This window comes from Capsicum annuum, chromosome 4 (assembly GCF_002878395.1).
Source record: "Capsicum annuum cultivar UCD-10X-F1 chromosome 4, UCD10Xv1.1, whole genome shotgun sequence".
NCBI lineage: Eukaryota > Viridiplantae > Streptophyta > Magnoliopsida > Solanales > Solanaceae > Capsicum > Capsicum annuum.
This window is the reverse complement of record NC_061114.1, coordinates 213,230,489-213,257,612: the sequence shown is the minus strand read 5'-3', so window position 1 is coordinate 213,257,612 and position 27,124 is coordinate 213,230,489. Positions and strand designations below refer to the sequence as shown.

Sequence of the window (27,124 nt, the reverse complement as noted above, 5' to 3'; positions counted from 1 at the left end):
TTTTGCTTTCACAATTTTTCGACGGAGTTAGTGAAATTAGGGTTTTTGCAAGAAAAGGTCAAGGACAAAAAATAAAGTTGGAAATTCAGGAAAAATAATTTAAAATTTGATTAATAAATGAAAGAATTAACTATTAGGTAATATAAATTGAAAATTCAAAGTAGCATTAATTTTTATTAAGTAAATGATTTGACGTCCGTCTTGGAAATTTAATAAATGATGCTTTTAAAAATAGCAAAATCAAGTAAACTGAATATAGTAAAAACAAAAGAAATTTGGGAAGAAGAGAATGCCCTCAACTTTTAAATTGTGATTTAATTAACTCAAACTGTAAAGTCAACTTTGGAGCCATACAATTTTTTCAATCTCTGATAGTTCTGTAACTTTTCTAATAAGGCATAGAATTTTTTTTCCCTACAGCGCAAAAAATCTAATTATTTGGAGCAATTTTATTTTAAAAAATTAAAGGAAGAAATATTTCCAAAACGTGGAGCTACAGCAAAAATAAAATAAAATAAAAAATTATCAAAGTTGATCACTTATTAATCTGCTTGCACCTTCTCAATGAAACTAAGCATGCTCTCTAATCCTTTCTCATCTGAAAAAAAAAAAAAAGATGATATTTGTCATTGTTGTTGAACAAGGGCTACACAGAATATAATTACTTTTGTATGTTTATTTTTATTTGTCCACTTTTTTATTTTAAAATGTCTAATAATACTTGTCCAATTTATAAAATTAATTGATAATTTATTTATTTCTACCCATTTTACCCTTAACATTAAATACAATTCATTATTTAATGCACTTTTCAAAGTATTAAACTTATTTTATTCAAATGATAATATGGTGAAACTACCCCTATCATTTACTATTTCTTAATTCATGTGTCAATAGGACGGTAGACAAGTAAAGATAGATGGAGAGAGTAAAAGAGTGTGTGTTTTTTTTTTTTTTCAATTTTCTCATGTTTGGTTGACTTAAACATTTTGAAAAATGATTTCCAAATTAACTTATTTTCTTTAGATCTAAGGAAAATGACTTCCCTTCAAAAAGTAACGAAAATATTTTTCAAAACTCTCTTTCAACCTTACACTCAAGTTGAAATATTCATACAACTCTCAAAATCACCCAACCCTACCCCGACACCCAATCCTATCCCAACACCCAATCCCCTACCATTCCCACGTCCAATCCAATATATATATATATATATATACATATTTCAAATTATTTTCTTACCTCATCCCTTACCCACTCCTACCAGCTCCCTCCAAAAAAAATATTTAATTTTTTTTAAAAAAATTCAAATTGTTTTCTTTCCTTATCCCCGTCCATACCAGCCCCCCCCCCCCCCCCACAAAAAATTAAATTTTTTAATCAAATCTTTTCCTCCTTCCCCCCCCCTCATGCCCTCCCCCTCCCCCACCCCACCCCTAGCCTCCCCCCACTCACCCACCCAAAAAAAATTATTATTTTAATTCTTTCAAAAAAAAATTCAAAGTTTTTTTCTTATCCCACTCCTACCACCTATTCTGACCTCCCCCACCACCCATACACACATACACTAGCGCACTCCCCCCCTCAAAAAAAAAAAAAAGTAGTAATAATTTTTTAAAGAAGTTTCAAATTTTTTTTCTTATCCGTCCTTCTTATCCTATTCGTTTTCATTGTTTTTTATTAAATATATACAAATACTTTTAGAAAACATTTTCCTGCTTGCATAACAAGCACAAGAATATAAGTAAGAAACAACTTATTTTTCTTGATAATATTTTCCTCCTTCATATTAAACACACCTTAAAAAAAAGTATTTTTCTAGGTCAAAAATTATTTTTATAAAAAGTATTTTCTATTTTTTCGCTAAACACTAAAATGTATTTTCTGAAAAATATTTTTTCTTTTACCAATCAAACACTATAAAATATTTTTCACTCACCAACCAAACATAAACATAAGAAAATAAGTGAGAAACCAGCTTCTTTTTCGTGAAAATATTTTCCTACGTACCAAACTCCCCCAAAATGTTAAAGCGGTTGACCAAGTCTTGGTATAGTGTGACCCTGAGGATGATGAATTATCACTGGATCAACATATAGATCCAAGAGCTCCATCCCGTACTTCTTTAGGTAGTCTTGCTCACCTATAATATCCATAATCAATAAGAAGAAGAATAAAAACGTTCTTTTCCTTTAAACTGTTTTGAAGTGTGTGTGGTCCATGATTACAAATTAAATTTACAAATTTAAATATTTTAATTTGTTTTCTAATGCATGTAACAAACAAAAGTGAGAATGGTGAGTGGTCCATGAATAGAAGGGTTAGAGATCACAAGAGGGTAGGGACTTTGATGGGAAAAGCACTAGAAGTCTAAGGATCAACCCAGTGCATTAAAGCTCTCGCTATGACATAGTTTGGAAAAGAATTTGGACCACAAGAGTTTATTGTATGCAACTTTATCTTGCATTTCTATCAGATGTTGTTTTCAAGTGTTGAACTCGTGACCTCCTAGTCACATAGAGACAACTTTACTAGTTACTCCAACACTCCACTTCTCCTTCTCCCGTAGCAACAAGTACCAATAATGTTGTCCACTAGAGTATCACCACCTCCCACCACAACAGGTATCTAATAACTAAGTTGCTCGGACTCTCCAAAAATGTTGTCGCACCCGTGTCGGATCCTCTAAAAATACACTACTTTTGAAGGATCCGACACGCACCCTATGACATTTTTGAAGAGTCTGAGCAACATAGTTTAATAACTCTTTCAAGACTTGAACTCGTGACCTCCTGATCATATAGAGGCAATTTTATCAGTTGCTCCAACAGCTTTTTCTCCACCCTGAGACTACATAATGTTCAATCCATTTTATTGTCCACTAGGCCACATTCTTGAGTGCAAAGTGTATTACTGATGGTTTATTGTAGTGTGTGTGGTTTTTCACCGGTGTCCGGTACCCGCATTGAAGTCCCAACTAATCCGGATCGCGCACTGCTGAGCCCATTCTGGGAGTGGCACTCCCAACAGGATTTTCTTCACACCCAGGACTAGAACCCGAGACCTCTGATTAAGGATGGAATAGTCGCACCACTACACTACAACCCATGTTGGTGTATTACTAATAGTTGGTATATCTTAAATAATTTGTAACCATTTATGTAACTTTTACATAAAAAAAAAAATTGTTTATTATTTACGTTTTTGAAAAAAAACTCATAAAAGTAACACCGAAAAAGCATCTTATTTATAATTTTAGTTTGTCTTTAAATAATTACATTTTAATATATAGCTGGAATATACATCTTAGGGTGTAAATGTAGTATTTTTATAGTACAGAAGATGTGCGTATTTGACTTTAAAATTTAAGGGGTTTATTCATAACTAAGTCATAGTACAAAGTGTTTAGTGTAGTTAAGCTATAGCCTATAAGACGTACAAAGTGTGTGGCAATTTGTAGAAACAGAAAGTACCTAAAAAGTGAACAGAAGGGCATGTAATTGGTGATGAATAAGCTTTTACTGCCACTGATTCATTTTGAAATTTAGCACCTCCAATAATTATCAGATATTTTATTTTTTGCACCTTTGTAAGTCCCACTCCCTGCCAATATCACACCAAAATAACCATCACAAGATGGACAAGTTTAATTGAGCACCAACAACAAAATACATTATGATCCAAATTTTGACATACTTCCTCTGTTTAAGAGCACACGCCTTAAGAAACTACTCATTTTACTAACTTGGCCTTGATAAGATCTTGAAAAGAATTTAACTCTTTAGTAATTATGATTTTGTAAAATTTTCTTTACTTAAAAAAGGATAAAATTGCAAAGATAACATTAATATTTTCTTGATTAGACAAAGTATCACTTATTTAGAAACAAAATAAAAAGAATAAACGTACACTTATTTAGAAATGGAAGAATGTTTATCGCTACCGATCTGTTAGAACGATCTAACATTTTCATTTTTACACAGAAAAAGAAACACATCCAACTATATGGGGAAACGTTTTTAATGCTTGGTGTTTACCTTATCCTGCAACCCACGCAATCCTCCAGAAATAACTGCTCCCTGAAGTTTACCAAAAGACACAGATACTCAAAATCAGATTGTGCAAATTTCCTATAAAGATACTTGCTATCACAAAATTGAAATGTTAACAAAAGAAAAATAGAAAAGTACTACTAAAAAGAGTTTAGGACTGTCAAAGTCATTCAGAAATGCAGAAAATAGAACCCCCCAAAAAAATTGTACCAAATTTACATCCAAACATCTAAAGAGATCAAGGAAAACTACAATATTAAAAAAAAATTGAAAAGAAGAAAATTAAAGACATACCTGGGAGAAACCAAGAAGACCATAGAAAGGTCCATGTTTAATCATACATTCTTTTATGTATTCAAGACATTTATCAAAATTCTCATACACTTTCAAATCCTGTATTTCAAAACAACAACGTTACAAAACAAAATATATTTTTTTTCCAATTAATTTGGTAAGAACTTGCGGCGACCAGCTTGAACTATAATTTCCATCAAGCGGCGAATAGAATCCTTTACGGACGACTTAAATAAGAAATAAAACATTTTAAGTGATCTATAAAGGATAGAATACTTTACAGACGACTTAAATAAGCAATGAGACATTTTAAGTGGCAGAGTGACCTTGTTGCCATAATCCAGTGAGATTCAATCTTTTATTGTTATTCATAGAAAAGAAAAGGAAAAAAAATTAGTACTCAACCTTGTTGAATTGGTACCATTCAAAATAAGGAGGCTCAAACATGCCCTCAACTTCAGATTTGCCTTGACAAGGAAAAGGTGCATCAACAAAAACAAGATCCAATTTATCCACAACTCGAGCTGGCCAATTATCAAAAATTTGCTTCTTCAAAATTGCTCCACTTGTTCTAAATCCATGAAGGCAAAGAAATCTTGGTAATTTCTTCTGACTGGTACCTTCACTTGCCATGGTGACATGTGATGTCTGCTGATGGATATTCATGTGAACAAGCAAGGACCTTTTTGGTCTTAGATTTTGGAGGTACTTTGGGAAAATGTTGGCCAGATACATGTTTGGCCATGGAATTGTCCACTATTTGAGAGATTTTGAAAATTAAATTCCTTGTTAATATTAATTTGTGTGCGTCTTGTATTCTTTAGTATCTGGCGATGTGCCACCCCTTATTTCTTGTTTGCTTATATGTTTTTGTTATATTTGTTATCTGTCTTGAGCGGGGGTCTATCGGAAACAACCTTGCTACTTCATCGAGGTAGTGGTATGAACTGTGTACTTGTTGCGTTCAAACGCACATGCAGGTGTACGTGATCGTACAAGTAATATAGTGATTTAGATGGTCAGATATCGTTCCCACGAGTACTAAGCAACTAGCAATTTAATCAAGTTTAGTTTTAGACCAGGAGATATTAAGTGTTGTAAAGTATCAAGATGATTTTGAAATTGTGAACAAAAATGTAAATAAATTAGAAATAGCAATTTGTGACAATAGTAAAGCAAGTAACAGTTGTAAACAGTAATGATGAGAATTACAAGGTTGAGGCACATCTAACAATCATACAATTCTCTATTCTTATCGCATTCTAGTTGGTTATCGGGTTATTGATTCGCAAGGTTTATGGTAAGATCTTGGTCTCCCGACCTCAAATCTTCTATCTATCTGAATATTGCAACTACATCGACTAAAAGAGATGCAACAATTCATCTAGATGCATACAACTATCTTCTTACAATTGAACCAAACAAGACTCTTAGATATATCCTTATCCTAGATGCTAATTCAAATCCCTTATTTTATAAAAGGGTAAGAACCTTGCTCCTTAGTTTCTTCATTCTATCCTACGATTCTTCTCCCGTATTCACATAGAAATATAGATTTATTTTGAAGGTGGCCACTCATCAAAATAGTAAACACAAGAAATTAAGAACAACCCATATGATAATCTAACAATAAACTATGATAAAGAATATCAAAGAGTAATCATGTTTTTAGCCTCAACCCCAGAACAAGGGTATTTAGCCACTCATGTCTGAATTCAACATCCAAAATAAATAATTAATCATACCACGAACTAATCTTGAAGTAAAGAAGTTCCAAGAATGTCTAAGAACCCTAAAAGAGAGATTTTTCTCTTTTTTCACCGCTATGTGCTTTCTAAAGTACCTTAATTATGTTTCCCGTGTTGGCTTTTATACTACGCCAATTTATGCCTGGGTGGAGTGGAGCCCGCGTCACCTTGTCTGTAGCGCCGCTCCTAGTGAGGCGCCGCCTTGTCTATAGCGACGCTCCAAGTGAGGCGTCGCGGGCTTATCGCCCTGATCCACTGGAATTCACCTTGAAAAATTTCTCTAAGTCTTGGAAGCCCCATTTTGGATCCAGCGTTGTGGGCTAATCGCCCTGGACCACTGGAATTTGCTTTCCACTAATTTTGTAAGGCACAACACATGTTTCTTTCAGCTCATTGCTCCGCTACCTGATCTAACTTTTCTATCTTGCTTTCCAACTCTTTCCAGTGTCCGTGATACTCCGTATAATCAACTCACTGCATCAACCATCACTTGCTTCACAATATGCATTAGATTTTTGTCCAAATCCATTATAAATTTACCCTGCATCACTAATCACGTCGGTTAGATGCGAAACACAATTAAGGCTTAAATGCAGTAAAAATAGCATATATTGGCTCTCAAAACAAGTCCAAATATGGATGAATATTGGTGATTTGACATATAAATATGCCCAAGATCACCACCCCACACTAAAAACCTTATTAATCCTCGAACAATCAACAACACAATTTGCGTTAGGCACTTACAATTTATAACAATGACTTTTCATCTCAAAACATGTCAAGAATACTTTTATGCACATGAACAATTTATTTCAAACCTTATCATCTCAATAGTGACATTCGATTTGTTGGCAAACTTAATCAAATCACTCAATCAAACAACACAATAAGTAATCCGAACTTTCATCCGCATGCACCTCCACAACAAGAAAGTTTTTCCATACCACTCACAATTTTTCAATATTTCTCATGAGAGGAATATCAAAATTCAATCACCCACTCTCAACAAAGAATTCATACATGATAGATAATGAACCATAAGCTTGCCCTTAGTGTACTACTCCATTAATAGTCGGATGTTGAAATGTAGGATCAATTAGGTCTTCCATAGTTGTAATGTAGGCTAAGGGACGAGTAGAACTATTTAGTAAATAGTAACTAATCTCCCTAAGAGCTTTAATACATGTCAATCTTCAATCAAAATCACATTCTATCAACCCAATTTTTACTTTATTACCTTTATAAATCATTTGTTTCATTTGAATCTCATTAAGCACATTAACAAAATCTATGGTGGGAGTATTTTTCTTTTACAACATGATTCAATTTCTAGCTCTTCTTCACACCCATTTACTGTTACACACCCCTATAATAGTCACCCTCAACTAAAGCTATTCGCCTTAGTTGAGGTGCACAGTGTTTGAAACGGACCAGGACCAAAACAGGTTCATTGTAACCTAACTAGGAAATAAAAAAAACTGAACTTCCTTTAGAACAATTTCTTTAACTCCCAACCACAACAATTTTGCACCAATAGCTTACAATTTTGGGGCTTCACTTTCACCTTTTTCCTACTTCAATTTCACACTCCTTATTCAATTACTTTTTGATACTAAAATGCTTAGGAGATTTGAATCAAATTGTGGTCTATCAAAGAAGATATTAGGCTAAGTACAAGGCTACTAAAAAAAATTTAGGCTATTGGCTTAAAGGGGCTCACTAGGGACATGCATAAGGGTAGGTAAATAAAGTCTTTACAATTCGGCTAACAAAGAAATGGCTAAATCACTTTCTACACCCAACATCCTTTATTTCTCTTTGTAAACACAATGGGACAAGTTTTAGACATTCCTATACATGTAGAATATAAACAAGCACTCACACTCATGGTGCATGCAAGGAATCAAATCGGATCCTTACGGTTCCCGATCTTGTTCTTTGTCAAATTCAACATTAAGCCAACAAACTGTACTTCACTTATTGAGATTTGATATTTACAACTAAATCCTTTTTTAATTTAAGACATGCTTTTGTTTTAAAATCAATTCGTTCCAAGTCACTATACCAATGGCCCAACACAAAGCACTACTCAAATAGTCGTGATTAATGGATTCTTATCAATTCTCGACTTCTAAAGAACAACCTCTCTTAAGACAGTCGTCATCCATCTATCATAGGGGAGGACAACTAGCTATGACTGTTTATTTCGAATTACCTTGAGGTACTAAACGAGAATTGCCAATGGGGGCAATTAATTCTTTAAACTAAAGCAATATCAGCAATCCATACTTTGAACTTACTAACTATTACAGACATAGGGTTTCAAATAGTTAGAAATACCAAGTTTAACATCCAAACACAGAAAGAAAAGCATCCCTAAAGCAGAAATAAAGATAAAATTGTCAAACCAACTTAAATCAAAGAAAAGAAGAATAAGGAATGGGAATTCCACCACCCCACACTTAAAAGGAAGCATTGTCCTAGTGTTTGCAAAATAAGCATAGTGTTTTGCGGAGAAATTTTGACTTTTGAAAGAGTCGCCACTTAATTTTGAAAAGGAATTAAGAAACCTTTATAAAAGTTACTTCAAACGATTCAAAACAGGAAAATTATTTTAAGTTAGAGATTCTAGATAAGCGGTTCCTATTAACATTTTAGGAAGGTGTTAGGCACCTAAAACGTCCTCTAACTTGCGGTTATCCGGACTGTTTGAAAATCGTCTTTTGATTAACTTCAAAAAGATTAATTTGTTGAAATAGTGATTTGGTTTTTTCAAAAAAAAAAAGACTTCTGTAAAAAAGATTTAGGCGACTTAGTAGGGATTTTAACTAAATCTAAACAAAACTAATAAACAAATAAACACATAAAAGGGGAAGGGAAGAGAAAGTAAAGGATTTAGGCCATTAGGCCCAAATCAACGAGACATGTCCTAGTCTAGTTGGGCTTCCAACCCATTTCACCTGTCCTAAACTATTTTTCGAGCCTTTGGCTCGAGTCTTGCTCCACTTGTATTAAATACAACTTTGACTTCGAGGCCGAAATGAATGAATAAATAAATGACTAAATGAATAAATAAAAGGAAGACAATAATAAAAATTGAGACTTTTCAAGTCTTTTAGTGACCTCATCAATGGGTTTTGACCCATTTTCCTTCTTTGTCTATCTTCTAGCACCCGCACTCCATGTAATGAATCTTGGGTTTAAACTTCGAACTTGACTCGAAGGGGTGAACCTCATTTACCCATTACGAAATGCAGGAGGAGACGAGTCCATTTGGACTCGAGATATATTTTTTTGCATGCAAAGAAAAGATAAAGAAATTAATATATGTTCAAGGCATAAAAGTGACATTTCAAAGTAAAAGAAACTATCAAGAACCAATTTTTGAATGACAAGCACACCTGCACAAGAATGAGAGTCAACAAATAAAAAAGCAAAAGTTTCACAATCATACTATGCATGAGTCAAAAATATCCAAATAATTTTATTTAGCCGCAAAAATTCAAAATTTCTTATCATTTTGAAAAGACAACATGCGAACAAAGAATAATAAACATCTTAGATGAAAAATAAAACTAGCACTTCATATCTTATATGAGGGTTTTGAAATCCATTAAAATTATTAGTAAGCAAATGACAAATTCTTGACTTAACTAATTACTATTTTTATTAAGGCGCAATAAATAATAATAACTATTCTTCCAACATAAAATAAACAACTTTACATGCTAAAAAAAACGTAACTACCAACAATAAGTTTAAACAAGACATGTGTATTATTTTTCAAGTAAAGATCTAAACTTTATCCAAAATAATCAAAGAATAAAGTAAGAAAAGAGAAACAATCAATATTATTTATTCTTTTCAACATAAAGGAAATAACTTTACATGCTAAAAATAAATATATCTACCAACAATAAGTTTAAACAAGACATGGGTATCGTTTTTCAAGTAAAGATCTAAACTTTATTCAAATAATCAAAGAATAAGGTGAAAAAGCAAAACATTCAACATTAACTATTCTTCTAAACATAAAGAAAATAACTTTACATACTAAGAACAAATGTATCCAACAACAATGAGTTTAAAAAAAGCATAAATACATCTTTTAAGCAAAGATTGAAACTTTATCCAAAATAATCAAAGAATGAAGTCAAAAAAGACACATACAACTATTGCTAGCTCATTTTTATATCATGAACATGAAAATAATTAGAATATCGACACCACAACGTCCTAGGGCCTTCAAGGCCATCTACAACATATAATCCCAACAAATAAAATTATATCTACAAACTACGAAGAAGAAAAAAGATGAAGAGAAAAACGATAATAAAAACTAAAATAATAAAAAAAGAAAAAAAAAGGTGTGTTTACCTTTTGGGGGGCAGCAAAATGAGACTACGAGCTTCGTTGGAATCAACCACCGCCGAAAAACGTCGCCGGCAACTCAAAAATTTTGATTAGCCGATCAACTTTATGAAATAAAAATTTTTACTAAATAAAAATAACTATTTTTGCTCAAAAAGATTTTTTTACCTTTCTAACCTTTTTTTTTCTTCCTTCTCCCCTCCTCTCTCTACCAAAGTAGTGGTAGTATTTATAGGAGAGAATGGAGTATTTTTTTTCCTTTTCCACCAATGTGGGAGAAAAGTATTTATAGAAAAGGATAGAGATTTATTTCTTGTCATCTAACAATGTGGGAGAAAAACATTTAGGTGGGTTTTTGGAAGGTAAAAATTAAAGATAAGGTGAGGTGGAAGATAATGTGGGGGGAAATAGTACAATGTAGTACAATCTTTGAATTTCAAACTGGGAAAAGGACAAAGTTGGGGAAATAGTACAATTTGAATTTGTTTTTTGATGGGAATTGGGTAAAAGTTATGAGAGTTCTTGAGAATTTTGGAGTTATTTAAAATATAACCCCATTTGGAATTTAAAATTTAGCCATATTTATTTATTTATACCAAATTAAAAATTAATTGACGAATTGCAATTATGACCAATTTTCAATTATGGTCAAATCTAATAGATTGGCTAAATTAAATTAAAATTCGATACGAATTATTACCTTTTTTTTTATCCCGAGCTTCTTGATTTAATAAAATGAATGCATATTTATCCAAATAAATTATTTTTAAGAATAAATTATATTTAAATTAAGATTTTAATCATTTGAATTTATTTTCAAGATAAGCCTTAATTAAATCCGATATTTTGTAAAATAAATATTTAAGTAACAAATTATATAATCTCGTATAACTGAACACGATAGTATATAATTGCTACTTAAAATGATAAAATCACGTACGAAAAATATTTTAAGTTTTTTTTTATTTGGATGAAATAATTATTTTAGTTTATTAAAAACTGAAGAAACTCAGGATTAAATTTAGTCATGGAGGACAAAAATTAGGTGTCAACAGCTGCCCCCTCCCTTTGGGTAGGGTGGATGTAAGTAACCCTGGGCAAAGGGAGGTTGACGTTCCTAATTTTTGTCCGACCGTAGATTCGAATCTGAAAGAGGTTGATTTTCGCATGAGTTTCATAGAGTCATGGCCGGACCTCGGTATTAGGTTTCCTACATATCTCAGGTTACATGAGAATTCAGGCCACTTGTAGTTCATAGAGCTTGATTTAAAGCACGATTTTCAAAAAATTCACAAGTTATCTCAGTTTTAGAGTGTTTGATAAAACCGAGAAACTAGGGAATAAAGGGATTAGGGGGGAGGTTGGAATGCAGTTGAGTTTTCTACATAGATCCCAGCCTACATATCCCCAAGATTTAAGAGAATCAGACTGCTTGTAGTTCGACTCAATCGGTAGAAAAGATAGTCTTTTATTTCTTACTATCTTTGGCTCAGAATGAGTGACAAGTTGATCGAGTTGTAGAAAAGAGGCTTGTAACCTCTTGACCATGAATATGGGATCCTTCACATCCATAGTCAAGAACTTACCGGGACATAATTTCCAAAACTCTAAGTGTGTTGCAACCCAAATTTGAAAAAGAAAGAGAAGGTTACCCTCGGTATGAGTTTAAAAATATCCCGAAGGTGAAGCTGAAATCAAAATATCCTGAAATACCCACATTCATTATAACAGGGGTATGGTTGGATGGTGGTGGTGATCATCTTTTAGCTCGCGTCCAAAGAGTTTGACGTCCCTCTTTAGACTATGTCCCGTTTTGCTGCTAAGAAAGAGTTCCACGTTTTGCTGCGTCCTACCTGAAGTCGTCCGCACCTGTGGTTTTTATTTGAGATTTTCATCCTCTCGGATGCTCTCAACAATGCTTCAGGCAAAAAGTGTTAGTGTTAAACATAATTCACGAAAGAGGTAAGTAATTTTTTACCATATCTCCACGTGAGTTGTGGCTTGAAAAGCGAAGTCATCCTTTATTGTACCTGTTTGATGGTAAATAACTCGCAATAACAGACACAACAACCTCCTTGGTTGTTGTATAATTAGCTCATCTGTCGAGCGAATATGTTTTCAAAGTGGGGTGGCCCTTTTGGTTACTTATATCACTTGTTGTATGTGGCATGATAACCTCTCCGGTTGTAGCCGATGATCGATTTATAAATTTTCCCTAAATTGTCAATCTTCAGATGATCTTGCGTATTATTTGATGTTGGATACGAGGTGACTTACAGATATCCTTTGAATTTCTAGCTTTTAGGTAATCCTGCACATCATCCGACTTTGGATAAGAGATGACTTACAGATATCCCTCCAATCGCTAGCTTTCAGGTGTTCCTGCACATCATCCGACCTTGGATACAATATGACTTATAGATAATCCCTCAAATTAATTGCCTTTGGGTAATCCTGCACATAATCGATCTTGGATATGACGCGGCTTATAAAGAACCCTTGGACATATCAATTTGACAATCTTGCATATCCTCCGGTAAGGATTTAGTTGCGACTTACGGATAACCTTTGAACTATCAACTTTTGGGCGATCTTGCACACTATCCAGTTAGAATATTATTGTGGCTTACGACTGACCTACAGGCTATCAACTCATAGGTGATCTTGCAAACTATCCTATTTCAAATAATATGACTTATAGATGACCTTCAAATTGTCAATTGCTAGGAAATCTTATATATCATTCATCCTTAGATAGCGACCTAAAGGTGTCCCTTCAAATCGTGTGCTTTTAATGTATTCAGATGCTGATTCATGAAAAGATGATGATATCCTCAACGCCAGCATTGTGTCTTACGTGTCGACAAATATATTAAATGATGATGATATCCTCGACATCAACGTTGTGTCTAGCGTGTCGACAGATATATTGAATGATGATGATATCCTCGACGCCAGCGTTGTGTCTAGCGTGTCGACAGATATATTAGATGCTGATGATATCCTGTATGCCAGCATTATGTCTAGCGTGTCAACAGATATATTGGATGCTAATGATATCCTCTATGCCAGTGTTGTGTCTAGCGTGTCGACAGATATTGAATGATGATGATATCCTCGATGCCGGCATTTTGTCTAGTGCGTCAACAAATATTGAATACTGATGATACCTCGACGTCAGCGTTGTGTCTAGCGCGTCAACATATATTGAATGCTACTGATATCCTCGATGCCAGCATTGTGTCTAGCACATCAACAGATATGTAATGGCCTCTGCGGCAATGATATGTGATGAACTTTGCGGCAACGATATGCAATGGCCATTGTGGCAATGATAAAATAATTTTACCTAGCTTCATTTGTCAGTGTCCTGCTTTTTACATGTACCTGTACTCAAGGTAGACGATTAGTAGACACAAGTCGCTTTTACTAGCGACTATTTTTAGGAAACTTCTAAATACGATACGTGTAAAGAAGACAAAGTGCTTTCGTTTATCACCTACGATCTCAAGAAATGAGATGGACAAATCAAAAGGTCCTCAATAAATGGTCATTAAACCTATTTTTAGGGCTACCCTAAAATACCATTTTTGGGCATTAATGATCCGTTGTGGCTCCCAATTTGCTCGGGAATTTTTTAAAGAGACTCTCATTTTGCATATTGATCCCTGCATCCACAGAAAAATGATTAGTTGAATGAAATTACTCCATGTTGACCTTCTTCGATCCTTGATTTGCTCCTTCTCATCTCTTGGTCATTCCATCATATTGAGACTTCCACCCTGACACTCTATCCCAAATGATGTCTAGGTAAGTACTAAGTAAGTGAGTCGTAAGATTTTTGAAAATAGTCTTAAATTTTGAAAATAATTTTGAAAAATTCTATAAAATTTTAGAAAATTTCTGCCAGTCATGTCATGTACTAGCTCAATGAACGTCTTCCTCGCGGTTCTGACTATATCCGATGGACGGTTTCCAAAACTCATGATTATTGTTGGAGGGTTTCTTCAAGTAGTTCTATCATAGACAAAAATTGAGTCTACCCAGATTTTGTTATAGTTGGTGGTTTCCAAAGCTTTAACCTCTGGTGCTGGGGAATTTGGAATATGTTCCGGCATTTGGTGGAAATTTTGAGGTCTTCCTCAAAATTTCTGTCCCAGTTTAAACTTGTTTGGGATAATACCAATCTGAGTGGATCTGAAGTTTTTGCTGATCTTCATTCTCTTTGTTGGATGTCGATCTTCTCTTGTGAATTTTTGAGATTCCTTCTCAAAAATTCTGCTCCAGTTTCCATTTTCTAGGGTTATATGACCTAGCCGTTGGGGCGCCTACGTATCCCATTGAAGTAGGAATCAGGTCAAACGTAGTTCAGGCCTACGCTAGGGATATATATAGAAAAATCTAATGGGTTGACCGAAGCCGACATAGGCCGCCTACGTATCCCATTCTTGGGAATTCAGGTCAAACGTAGTTCGTACATAAACTCATAATGGCCCTAAAATACTCATATCCATCTTACTAGGATATAAATAAGTACTTTGAAGGATCAAATATCCAATTTCCTTAGTCATTGCCTTCCTAGTTAACCACCTCAGTTTTCTCTAGATTAGGCTTCTTTGATTCTCAAACTCTTTGACTATTCTGTCCACTCATTCAGTGCGTTTTTCTTCAACATCTTGAGAATTGGCTCGTATATGACTGTTGATTGAGCGATGAATCTGCTAATGTAATTCAGACGACCCAGGAAACTCATAACTTCTTTCTTGGTCCTCGGCGGTGGCAAGTCTTGAATTGTCTTGATTTTGGATGGGTCTAGCTCGATCCCCCTTCTGCTGACTATGAACCCCAACAACTTTCCTGATGGTACACCAAAAGTACACTTAGCAGGATTTAACTTCAAACTGTACCTTCTTAATCTGTTGAAGAATTTCGTCAAAAGAGTTAGATGATCCGAACTCTCGCGGGATTTGACAATTACATCATCCACGTACACCTCAATATCCTTATGGATCATATCATGAAAAATCTTTGTCATGGCTCTCATATATGTCGCACCTGCATTCTTGAGACCAAACGGCATTACCTTGTAATGATAAACACCCCAGGGCGTAATAAAAGCCGTTTTTTTTGCATCCTCCTCATCCATCAGTATCAAATGATAGCCAGCGAAACAATCAACGAATGACTGAATTTCATGTTTCGCACAGTTATCGATGAGAATATGGATGTTGGGCAACGAAAAATTATCTTTAGGACTGGCTCTGTTCAAGTCTCTATAGTTAACACAAATTCGAATCTTGTCGTCCTTCTTTGGCACAGGGACAATGTTGGCCAACCATGTCGAATATTTTGTGACCTTGATAACCTTAGACTAGATTTGTTTTGTCACTTCTTCCTTGATCTTTAGACTTAAATCTGGCTTGAATTTTCTCATTTTTTGCTTGACTGGATCAAACTCAGAATTTATCAGCAATTTATATGACACAATGTTGGTGCTCAACCCTGGCATATCATCATAGGACCAAGCTAACACGTCGATATACTCCCGCAACAGGTGGATGAGCTCTTCCCTTTGTGGCACCGCGAGGTGGACACTGATACTGGTATCTTTGATTTCATCGTGATCTCCCAAGTTAACTGTTTCAGTTTCTTCCAGATTAGGTTTTTTGTGATTCTCAAATTCCTCCATATCTTCAACTAACCGTTCCTTATCATCGTCCTTCCAACCATCATCGTCCCCTTTATTTTCTTCATTCAGGCTTTGACATGACACAACATTGGCAGGTTTTAAGCTACTGTTGCTGTAATGGACAAACAAACTAAGTTAGATGATAAGAAAATAACAAAACATATGACTAGGAGCGTTTTACAACTAATATAGTTTTCCAAATAAATGAAGGCCTTTTCATTGAAATTTGAGAAATAATTACAACACCATGGCTTGTGACTTGCACAAATACAAGCCCCCGCCTTTTTGAAAGCAGTTAGATACGAAAATAAAGTTTTGAGATATAAAATGTAGATCGCGGGGCCTCCTCCAGATCATCACTGATTTCAAAACTATTAGTAATTGCCTTTTCATCTACCACGACAGGCGACGGGTTATGAGTGGAGTGGAGGTCCAATTTTGCAAAGCCTCCCCTGGTGCAATCTGTTTCACCCCACTGGACTCTGGGAGATCTTCTGGTACAGCATTACATCCTTTAAACAAATATCCTATCCCATCCCCAAGACTATCACCATCTGACATCTCTCGTACGGGAAATGACTGGAATAGGAGTGGCAAGGGCCTAAACAGATTCTTTTTTGGCTCATCCTCAACCCTATCTTTTCTGGTAGGCTGACACCCTAACCCGTGATTAGAGCTTCTCTCTGGGATCACAATAGGCTCAATAATTCTTTGTAAATTCTTGCCCAAGCCTCGACCAGGTTCGAACCCATTTCTTAACATCACAGTTGCAATCATTTTATAGACAGAAGGCATTGATATTTTTGGTGTCGAATCTCTTTTTGCAGCGTTTATAATTTCCACTGTATAGAAACTGCTACCTTTTGGAACATCTTCAATCACCGACACATAACCATTGTGACGGTCCGCTCGACTTCCTTCTCCTTGGATGACTACTTCATGATCTTTCCAAATGAACTTCAATTATTGATGAAGGGGTGATGAAATTGCCTATGACCCGTGTATCCACGGTCTTCCCAAAAGCAGGTTGTAGTTAGGATGGATATCCATAACATGAAACTTAGTCTTAAACTCAACAGGCTCGATTTGGATGTGCAAATAAATCTCTCCTATGATATCTCTCTGCTCTCCATCGAATGCTCTCACATTTACGTGGCTTTGATAAATTTTATCCAGATCATAGACCATTTGGACCAATGTGGAGAGGGGACAAATATTTACACCAAATTCGTCATCTATTAATACCTGATTAATTGTATAATCTCAACAAATGATGGTGACATACATGGCTTTGTTGTGCATTGCTCCTTCAAACGGCAACTCTTCGTCACTGAATGATATGCGATGGTTCCCCACAACGTTCCCTATTATCGCAGCCAGGTTCTTAACACTTATTCCTGTGGGAATATACGCTTTTTCCAAGACCTTCGATAGAGACTGTCGGTGGTGTTGCGAGCTCAATAATAGTGCCAAGATAAAGATTTGGGCTGGCGTTTTCTCTAAGTGTTTGACAATTGAGTAATCCTTTGGTTGCATACGCTTCCAAAATTCTTCAGCCTCTCCTTCAGTGATTGGCCTTTCCTGCAAATCTTTCTTGTTGGTCAATTCCTCAAGGATGTAACATTGTCCTGATCGAGTCATCCCCTGGGCAACGACGGTTTACACAATAAATTCCTTCTTTAGAGGGGGATCATACACTTGAGTCGGTGCAGTCATCACTATAAATGGGGCTTTCTCACTGATACTTAAGGCAACCATAACTTTCTCTATCTTTCCTAACTCTTCCGCCCTTTTGCGCTTTCAGAGTTCACCTGGGTAATGGTATTGCCAGATGCTCATTCGCCTTCTATTTCAATCATGTCAACTGTAGATCCCCCATGGTTGGGCAGTAGATTACTGCTAATATTTGGAGTAGGTCCCTGAAGCGTGATGACCTTTTGATCAATCAGATCTTGGATTCTGTGTTTTAAGATAAGACAGTCCTCGATACTATGCCCTGCTGCCCCTGAATGATAGGCACAATTTTGATCAAGGTGATAAAATCGAGAGCTAGGATTGACATGCTTTGGCTGTACTGGGTCCAAATGACCAGTATTCTTCAATCTTTCAAACAATTGGGTGCGACTTTCCGCTAGTGAGGTGAAGTTTTGGGGAGGTTTCTTTTCGTGGTTTGGACGCTAAGGGTTATACGGGCTTAGTTTTGTAGGAGGGGGGTACTTGGTGGTAATTTGGAGGTGTTTGGAAATTTGTTAGATTATTTGGTGGAGTAGTTTGGAAATGAGACTCATAATTTGGAGGTGGAACTGGGTATTGGGGAAAGATATTTGGTTGTGGAGCTTGGTATGATGGTGGGATGCTTGGGAGTGGAGTTTGGTATTGGGGTGGATGTAGAATGCGTGTGGAAGGTTAGGTGATGGCGGGGAAGATAAAACGTTTCTAGGGTTGAACCATTGTTTCGATTTTGTAACAGAATTGGCAGAAACCCCACCTACCTCTTCCTTCTTCTTTTTAGAAAACATGGTAGTTCCAGATGATGTCGGGGTTTTGGCAATTTTTCCTGTCCGAATACCTTCCTCTAATGATTCTCCTATTTTTACCAAATCTGCAAAGGTTGCTCTGACAGCGGACACCATCCTGGTATAATATTCTCCTTCTTGAGCGCAAGAGAACACGGATACCATTTCCTCCTCGGGCATGGGGGGCTGCACTTTGGCAGTTTCTTTCCTCCAACAAAAAGCATAATCTCAAAAACTCTCAACACTCTTTTGTTTAATTCGATCTAGTGAATACTGATCAGGGACTATTTCAATGTTGAATGCGAACCGCTCAAGGAAACTCTTGGCCAATGTCTTCCAACCAGTCCACCTTGTCGGCTTCTGAGACATGAACCACTCCAAGGCTTCACCATTTAAACTTTGACTGAATAGGCGCATTAATAACGTCTTGTTTTTCCTTATCCCTACTAGTTTCTCGCAGTACCTTCTTAGATGGGCCATTGGATTTTCGGTACCGTCAAATATCTCAAACTTAGGGACCTTGTATCCTTCTGGTAGGTCTATTCTTGAGTGAACACACAAATCGTCATACCCCAAACCATCGTAGTCCTTGGCCCCGTGAGACTCTTTGATCCTCATGATCTCTTCTTGCATGACTAGTAAATTCCTTTCATACTAGGCCCTCTATACCTTCTCCTTCTCCTCGTAATGGTCCATCTCAGGGTTAGGAAGGGGTTCATAAATATCAGGGAATATGATGGCTTGAGGGAGATTTAGAAGGAAGGCTTGATTTTGCAGATGGAGGGAATTTGGTTAGTAAGTGGGGAGAACATTTTGGAAATTGGGAAGGTTCTGTGGACTTTGCGAGTAGTTTGGCAGAATCTAAGAAGGATTTTACGGATTTAGAAATGAATTTAGGGGATTTGAAGGTAGGTTTGACATATTTTGTGGGTTTGAGAGTGAATCTTGCGGATTTGGGAATGCATTTTGTTGATTTGAAGATGTGTTTTGAGGATTTGGGAATGGATTCAGAGACGGGTTTTGTGGGGTTAGAGATGGATTTTGCGGATGGTAGGCGTCTGTGTTATTTTCACGATTGGTATTTTGGACAAATGGGGGAGCGGAGACGGACGATACGTTATTTGGTTGATCCCTAAGAGTAGGGGTGCTGAGGGGAAAAATTTGGAGTGGAGTTCCGTGTCCTCCCGAAGAGGGTGCATTGATGGTGATGGCCAAGTTAGCCAAATCCTGAGTGCGATTTATTTCTTCCTGAAGTATTTCTAACTTTCTTGCAAGTTCCACAATCATCTCATTCTGTTCCGCTATCACATTGTCCCGGATAGTCAGTGCGCTCTCTTCGTCATTTCCTTTCATTTTTGAATGACGATCAGAGGATGGGATTTTGTGCGCTTTTGATCGGGTGAAGTAGGGATGTTCTGCCATCTTATAGCAACACGGAGTAATTTCTATTATCTGTAAAGTAAAACAACTCAAAGGCAGATGTGTTAGTTTTCGTATATGATAAGTAATGCAAAATATTTGAAAGGAAATAACCACATAGAGTTGTTTGAGTCATAGCCAAATTCTTCCATAGGACATAGTGGATAAACTTGTCTTTGATCCAAACAAACGCACATAAAACAATTATATCACACAATAACATTATAATAACGCGTATCCTAGCTGGGGTGACCCTTTTTGAGCCAAGGGTTTAGGCCTAACGATTTTTGAAGAAAATATATGCTTCCTCGAAGTCAATTCATTAACCCCCCAACTTATATAGACACGAAAAAAGGCATAAATGCCTACAAATGCTAACAAAAGAGGGATACAATCTTTAGGGAAAAAGGGAAATAACATGAAAGAAGATAAGCTCCCACGCAGGGGATAGAAAATACTAATTCCTGAGTGCTTCTTCTATCAGCCTTCGCCTTCTAAGCTTCGTCCATTTCTTATATTGGTGACGTCTGTAAACTGTGCGTTAGATGCAACCTCCCAAATCGATCAATTTCTTGCTTTAACTTGCTTCAATTCTTCTTACAAAAGTAAGCAAATCAAGTTTTTCCCGACCCCCACAGGATAATGGATTAAATTTAGACAAGCATGTATTTTTTCAACACATAAATATGATTCGTCTGTAATTGATCGGGGTCAACTAGACATAGGGCAGGTGTTCTAATGGGCCCAATACCCCGCTCGGATATTGGGTCGTCCTAGGCATATGCCTAAAATAGAATTTTGGTTTCGTTCTATCCTCGGTGTCTAGAGTAGGCTTAGACAGTGGTTCTCTAGTGGACAACTTGAGTTTGAAAATACGAACAGCGTCAGACGACTCATGTGCTGATAAGCTGTTAGTATTTTCAACACATTTTGGAATTGAACGACAAGGGCTGGGACATCCACGAAATCCCAAAATAGTTTATAAGATGCAGGAAATGCCATGAGATGCGATAATTAAACTTTACATAATCAAAACACATAAACACATAAACAGTTAATCAAAGACGAAATAAAACATTTGGCTAGAACCTAGTTAGATCCCCAGCAGAGTCGCCATTTCTGTTTTGCGGAGAAATTTTGACTTTTGAAAGAGTCGCCACTTAATTTTGAAAAGGAATTAAGAAACCTTTATAAAAGTTACTTCAAACGATTCAAAATAGGAAAATTATTTTAAGTTAGAGATTCTAGATAAGCGGTTCCTATTAACATTTTAGGAAGGTGTTAGGCACCTAAAACGTCCTCTAACTTGCGGTTATCCGGACTGTTTGAAAATCGTCTTTTGATTAACTTCGAAAAGATTAATTTGTTGAAATAGTGATTTGGTTTTTTCAAAAAAAAAAAGACTTCTGTAAAAAAGATTTAGGCGACTTAGTAGGGATTTTAACTAAATCTAAACAAAACTAATAAACAAATAAACACATAAAAGGGGAAGGGAAGAGAAAGTAAAGGATTTAGGCCATTAGGCCCAAATCAACGAGACATGTCCTAGTCTAGTTGGGCTTCCAACCCATTTCACCTGTCCTAAACTATTTTTCGAGCCTTTGGCTCGAGTCTTGCTCCACTTGTATTAAATACAACTTTGACTTCGAGGCCGAAATGAATGAATAAATAAATGACTAAATGAATAAATAAAAGGAAGACAATAATAAAAATTGAGACTTTTCAAGTCTTTTAGTGACCTCATCAATGGGTTTTGACCCATTTTCCTTCTTTGTCTATCTTCTAGCACCCGCACTCCATGTAATGAATCTTGGGTTTAAACTTCGAACTTGACTCGAAGGGGTGAACCTCATTTACCCATTACGAAATGCAGGAGGAGACGAGTCCATTTGGACTCGAGATATATTTTTTTGCATGCAAAGAAAAGATAAAGAAATTAATATATGTTCAAGGCATAAAAGTGACATTTCAAAGTAAAAGAAACTATCAAGAACCAATTTTTGAATGACAAGCACACCTGCACAAGAATGAGAGTCAACAAATAAAAAAGCAAAAGTTTCACAATCATACTATGCATGAGTCAAAAATATCCAAATAATTTTATTTAGCCGCAAAAATTCAAAATTTCTTATCATTTTGAAAAGACAACATGCGAACAAAGAATAATAAACATCTTAGATGAAAAATAAAACTAGCACTTCATATCTTATATGAGGGTTTTGAAATCCATTAAAATTATTAGTAAGCAAATGACAAATTCTTGACTTAACTAATTACTATTTTTATTAAGGCGCAATAAATAATAATAACTATTCTTCCAACATAAAATAAACAACTTTACATGCTAAAAAAAACGTAACTACCAACAATAAGTTTAAACAAGACATGTGTATTATTTTTCAAGTAAAGATCTAAACTTTATCCAAAATAATCAAAGAATAAAGTAAGAAAAGAGAAACAATCAATATTATTTATTCTTTTCAACATAAAGGAAATAACTTTACATGCTAAAAATAAATATATCTACCAACAATAAGTTTAAACAAGACATGGGTATCGTTTTTCAAGTAAAGATCTAAACTTTATTCAAATAATCAAAGAATAAGGTGAAAAGACAAAACATTCAACATTAACTATTCTTCTAAACATAAAGAAAATAACTTTACATACTAAGAACAAATGTATCCAACAACAATGAGTTTAAAAAAAGCATAAATACATCTTTTAAGCAAAGATTGAAACTTTATCCAAAATAATCAAAGAATGAAGTCAAAAAAGACACATACAACTATTGCTAGCTCATTTTTATATCATGAACATGAAAATAATTAGAATATCGACACCACAACGTCCTAGGGCCTTCAAGGCCATCTACAACATATAATCCCAACAAATAAAATTATATCTACAAACTACGAAGAAGAAAAAAGATGAAGAGAAAAACGATAATAAAAACTAAAATAATAAAAAAAGAAAAAAGAAGGTGTGTTTACCTTTAGGGGGGCAGCAAAACGAGACTACGAGCTTCGTTGGAATCAACCACCACCGAAAAACGTCGCCGGCAACTCCAAAATTTTGATTAGCTGATCAACTTTATGAAACAAAAAATTTTTACTAAATAAAAATAACTATTTTTGCTCAAAAGGATTTTTTTTACCTTTCTAGCCTTTTTTTTTCTTCCTTCTCCCCTCCTCTCTCACCAAAGTAGTGGTAGTATTTATAGGAGAGAATGGAGTATTTTTTTTTTTCTCTTTTCCACCAATGTGGGAGAAAAATAGTTATAGGAAATGATAGAGATTTATTTCTTGTCATCTAACAATGTGGGAGAAAAAGCATTTAGGGGGGTTTTTGGAATGTAAAAATTAAAGATAAGGTGAGGTGGAAGATAATGTGGGAGGAAATAGTACAATGTAGTACAATCTTTGAATTTCAAAATTGAAAAAGGACAAAGTTGGAGGGAATAGTACAATTTGAATTTATTTTTTGGTGAGAATTGGGTAAAAGTTATGATAGTTCTTGAGAATTTTGAGGTTATTTAAAATATAACCCCAATTGGAATTTAAAATTTAGCACATTTATTTATTTTGACAAAATTAAAAATTAATTGACGAATTGCATTGCAATTATGACCAATTTTCAATTATGATCAAATCTAATAGATTGGCTAAATTAAATTAAATTTCGATACGAATTAATACCTTTTTTTTATCCCGAGTTTCTTGATTTAATAAAATGAATGCATATTTATCCAAATAAATTATTTTTGAGAATAAATTATATTTAAATTAAGATTTTAATCATTTGAATTTATTTTCAAGATAAGCCTTAATTAAATCCGATATTTTGTAAAATAAATATTTAAGTAACAAATTATATAATCTCGTATAACTGAACACGATAGTATATAATCGCTACTTAAAATGACAAAATCACGTACGAAAAATATTTTAAGTTTTTTTATTTGGATAAAATAATTATTTTGGTTTATTAAAAACTGAAGAAACTCAGGATTAAATTTAGTCGTGGAGGGCAAAAATTAGGTGTCAACACATAGTATGAGGTGGTGATGGACTCCCTGATGACATATCAGCATCTGATTTTGGACCATGGGCCGCTGCTTCCATATTTGGATCATCATCATCTGCATTCGTCTCCTCTGACTCTGAATTGGAAGCACGTAACCGACGCTCCTCATCAGTAGGCACATCGTCATCAACCGACTCTATAAAATCAGGGCCTATCCGTAGCATGGTCCTTGCATGATGATCGAGAGGATAGTCCAACTCTACAGCTCTAATCTCTTGCTTGGTAGCTGGGCGCCCACCAACCCACAACTGTAGCATCTGTAACCCATACATCCGGGTAGTGATCTCATTGTTCTGATCCTGGCACTCAGGCATAGTCAATGTAGCACTATAAGTAGGACCTCCCTTAGTACGGGATACATCAACAGGGCTGGTAATCAAAGGCAGCCTATAGTCTAGGTCCTCCTCGTCTACCCCTTAATCTCGTAGAAATCTTATTAGTAAACCCCTAAAGCCATACCTGCACTCTAGACGAAGACGCGTCTTTTTCATCACCGAGAAAATTATTGCACCTACATTCACATCAACATCGTTATGCATTAAGGCATATATAAGGCATACCCTTTCTCGTGTCACATCAGTTAGGTGCGTCGCTTGTATGAGATAAGTGTAAATGATCTTGGCCTAGATTCAAGCCTCTTTGTTCATATGACTAAAGGGTAATGTGAGGTGAACTTCGATTTCTTTATTGCAGGCTCATCTTGCTGTTGAGTGATTGCCACATAGTAAATGGCGAATGTCAGCATATGGTAGTTCTATATACATCAGCTTCAGGGGCTCAACATCAACTTCAAGTATCCCGAGAAGAACATTCAATGAATGAGCATTGAAAGTGGTAACTTGTCCTCGGATTTTGACTTCTGCGTCTCAATTTCATGGGTCCCAGTTGGCATAAAATTCTCCGACGAGGCTCATATTGCACTCACGAGGTTGTGCAAACAAGAAGTTCATATGTAATTCTTCTATCCGACGCACAATGTGGGGAAGCTCTCTCAGCAGATTTTTCCTGTGAATGAATTGTTCGGCTGTATACTTAGACTCATCATGCTTTACATACCATTTTCGGCCAGCCTCTAACACAGATTTAGTGCCATACATCCTCTCTTTCCTATGTGTGACAGCCGAGGGCTGAGATGCACTACGACTTAGTCTATTTCTTTTTCTGGTTAGTTCAGAAGATCCCACCTTGGCCTTACCCTTCTGTTGTCGACTCTACATAGTACCTTTCAAACAAATCATGTAGCAACCACACTTAGTTGCTAGTTCTAGTGCTTGCAAAATAAATGCAAGGTTACTCAGGCTTCCCTAATAAGAAATCTATACAAGCACAATTTCCCATATTTGCAGCAAAACCATTCATATTTATTTTAATTTATAACGCGTAAAGACATTGTCACATCATCAAACAGAACTGTAGTTGTACAAACTCAATATTGCAACACTTGTGCACTATATCTCATAAAAGCAAACAATTTATACCCAAAACACACATTAGAACAAGAATTATGGGAGTAGAGGGTGGTTAGAACACCCCACCCTTAATTAATGTGGTGATTGTGCAACAATACTCAGCAGTCCATCGTTATCAAGGCATACCACACACACAAATTTAGGTGTCCTACTCAATCCACATTTACTATCACCAAGTGAGTCCATCTATGTAATAAGTCACAAAAATTCATGAACTAAAAGGGACTTAAATCAAATGATGAGCACTAAATAAAGATTTTTATAATTCATAAAGTGCAACATTACATCTCCAAGGCAGAAATCACACTAAATCTTTAATCAAAGCACTAATATAATCATTTCATACACCTTATCAATTAAAAGAATGTAGAAATGAGTACTTACCTCTCAATTTGTGAAGAAGATAAGGATGTAGTAATTCTTTATTGGAGAAAAAAATACTACTTAGAAGAGATGTAGGTAAGGGAATTGAAGGGCGGCGCGGGCTTGGGTTTAAAAATGAAGAGGAATTGGAAAATAGGGTGGTATTTAAAGATGTTGAAAATTGGACGGGGCCTCTCTAAGTGGGGCGTCGTGGGCTCCATAGCTCTACTCCAAGTGAGGCGCCGTGGACTCCATAGCGCCACTCTGGGCAGGGCGCCGTGGGTATATCGCCTTTGCTCACTGGAATGCCAAAATTTTTGGCATGGATTTTAATCATTTGGGAAATATTTCATTCCCCCAATTATTTTTCACCCTGTACCATTCCATAGGGAGTATGTTACTTATCTGAACGCTTCCCCAACATTGTTTTATTCATGCTTCCATGTTTCTTAGTCCTGCATACTAACCAAAAACAATAAACTAATGTAAGAAAAAGTGGGTTGCCTCCCACTCAACACCTTAGTTTTGGTCGTGGCACGACTCATATTTTTATATTTTTGCTTTATTTTTCATTCCTAACAACTAAAAACTGAAAGACAGCGCCTTAGTTTACATCGTGGCACGACTCAGTTCAGTCTCACTCTTCCGCAAAGGTGACAGACACATTGTGGTTATTTCCATAATCCGCTCAATAATGCTTCACACATTGTCTATTCACCAAGAAATTTTTAGTCTTTTCTTTGTTCCAGAACTCCACCGCACCATGAGATGTCATATGCACTACCTCAAAAGGCCCAGACCACTTCGACCGTAACTTTCCCAGAAATAATTTCAACCTCGCATTTGATGAGTGGTGAGTTTATCACTCATTCGCACTCATTATTTATGCACATTACCTTATTTTGAATGAATAAATAAGACAAAATCCATGGATAGATGCACTAACATCCACTCTTTGCAGGCATAAAATTGAGGAGACCAAAAGATATGGATTGGAGCTGAAAAGGATTAAAAAAAGAGCAAAGAAGAGTGCAGCTGAAGACCTGGACTACATCAGCCTCGGTTACTGCAATCGCGGTCCTCTATCAGCAGTCGCAGTCAGTTAAGACGGTCA

General features: G+C 35.7%; 1 protein-coding gene across 4 annotated transcripts; it reads right to left on the bottom strand.

Annotated features, from left to right (window-relative positions):
- Positions 1 to 290: 290 nt before the first annotated feature.
- LOC107869498 (esterase OVCA2) lies at positions 291 to 5,135 on the bottom strand. 4 transcript variants are annotated; one of them, XM_016716035.2, is made up of 6 exons: positions 4,752 to 5,132; positions 4,347 to 4,445; positions 4,038 to 4,079; positions 3,474 to 3,603; positions 2,020 to 2,143; positions 291 to 598 (listed from the first exon to the last, which is right to left on the bottom strand). In XM_016716035.2, exons 1-5 carry the CDS (start codon positions 5,079 to 5,081, stop codon positions 2,028 to 2,030), a joined length of 717 nt encoding a protein of 238 aa, XP_016571521.2. In that variant the 5' UTR covers positions 5,082 to 5,132; the 3' UTR covers positions 291 to 598; positions 2,020 to 2,027. The 4 variants fall into 4 exon arrangements, with proteins under 4 accessions (XP_016571521.2, XP_016571520.2, XP_016571522.2 ...); XM_016716034.2 differs by having other exon boundaries at positions 2,011 to 2,143; positions 4,752 to 5,130; XM_016716036.2 differs by lacking the exon at positions 2,020 to 2,143 and having other exon boundaries at positions 4,752 to 5,135.
- Positions 5,136 to 27,124: the final 21,989 nt, after the last annotated feature.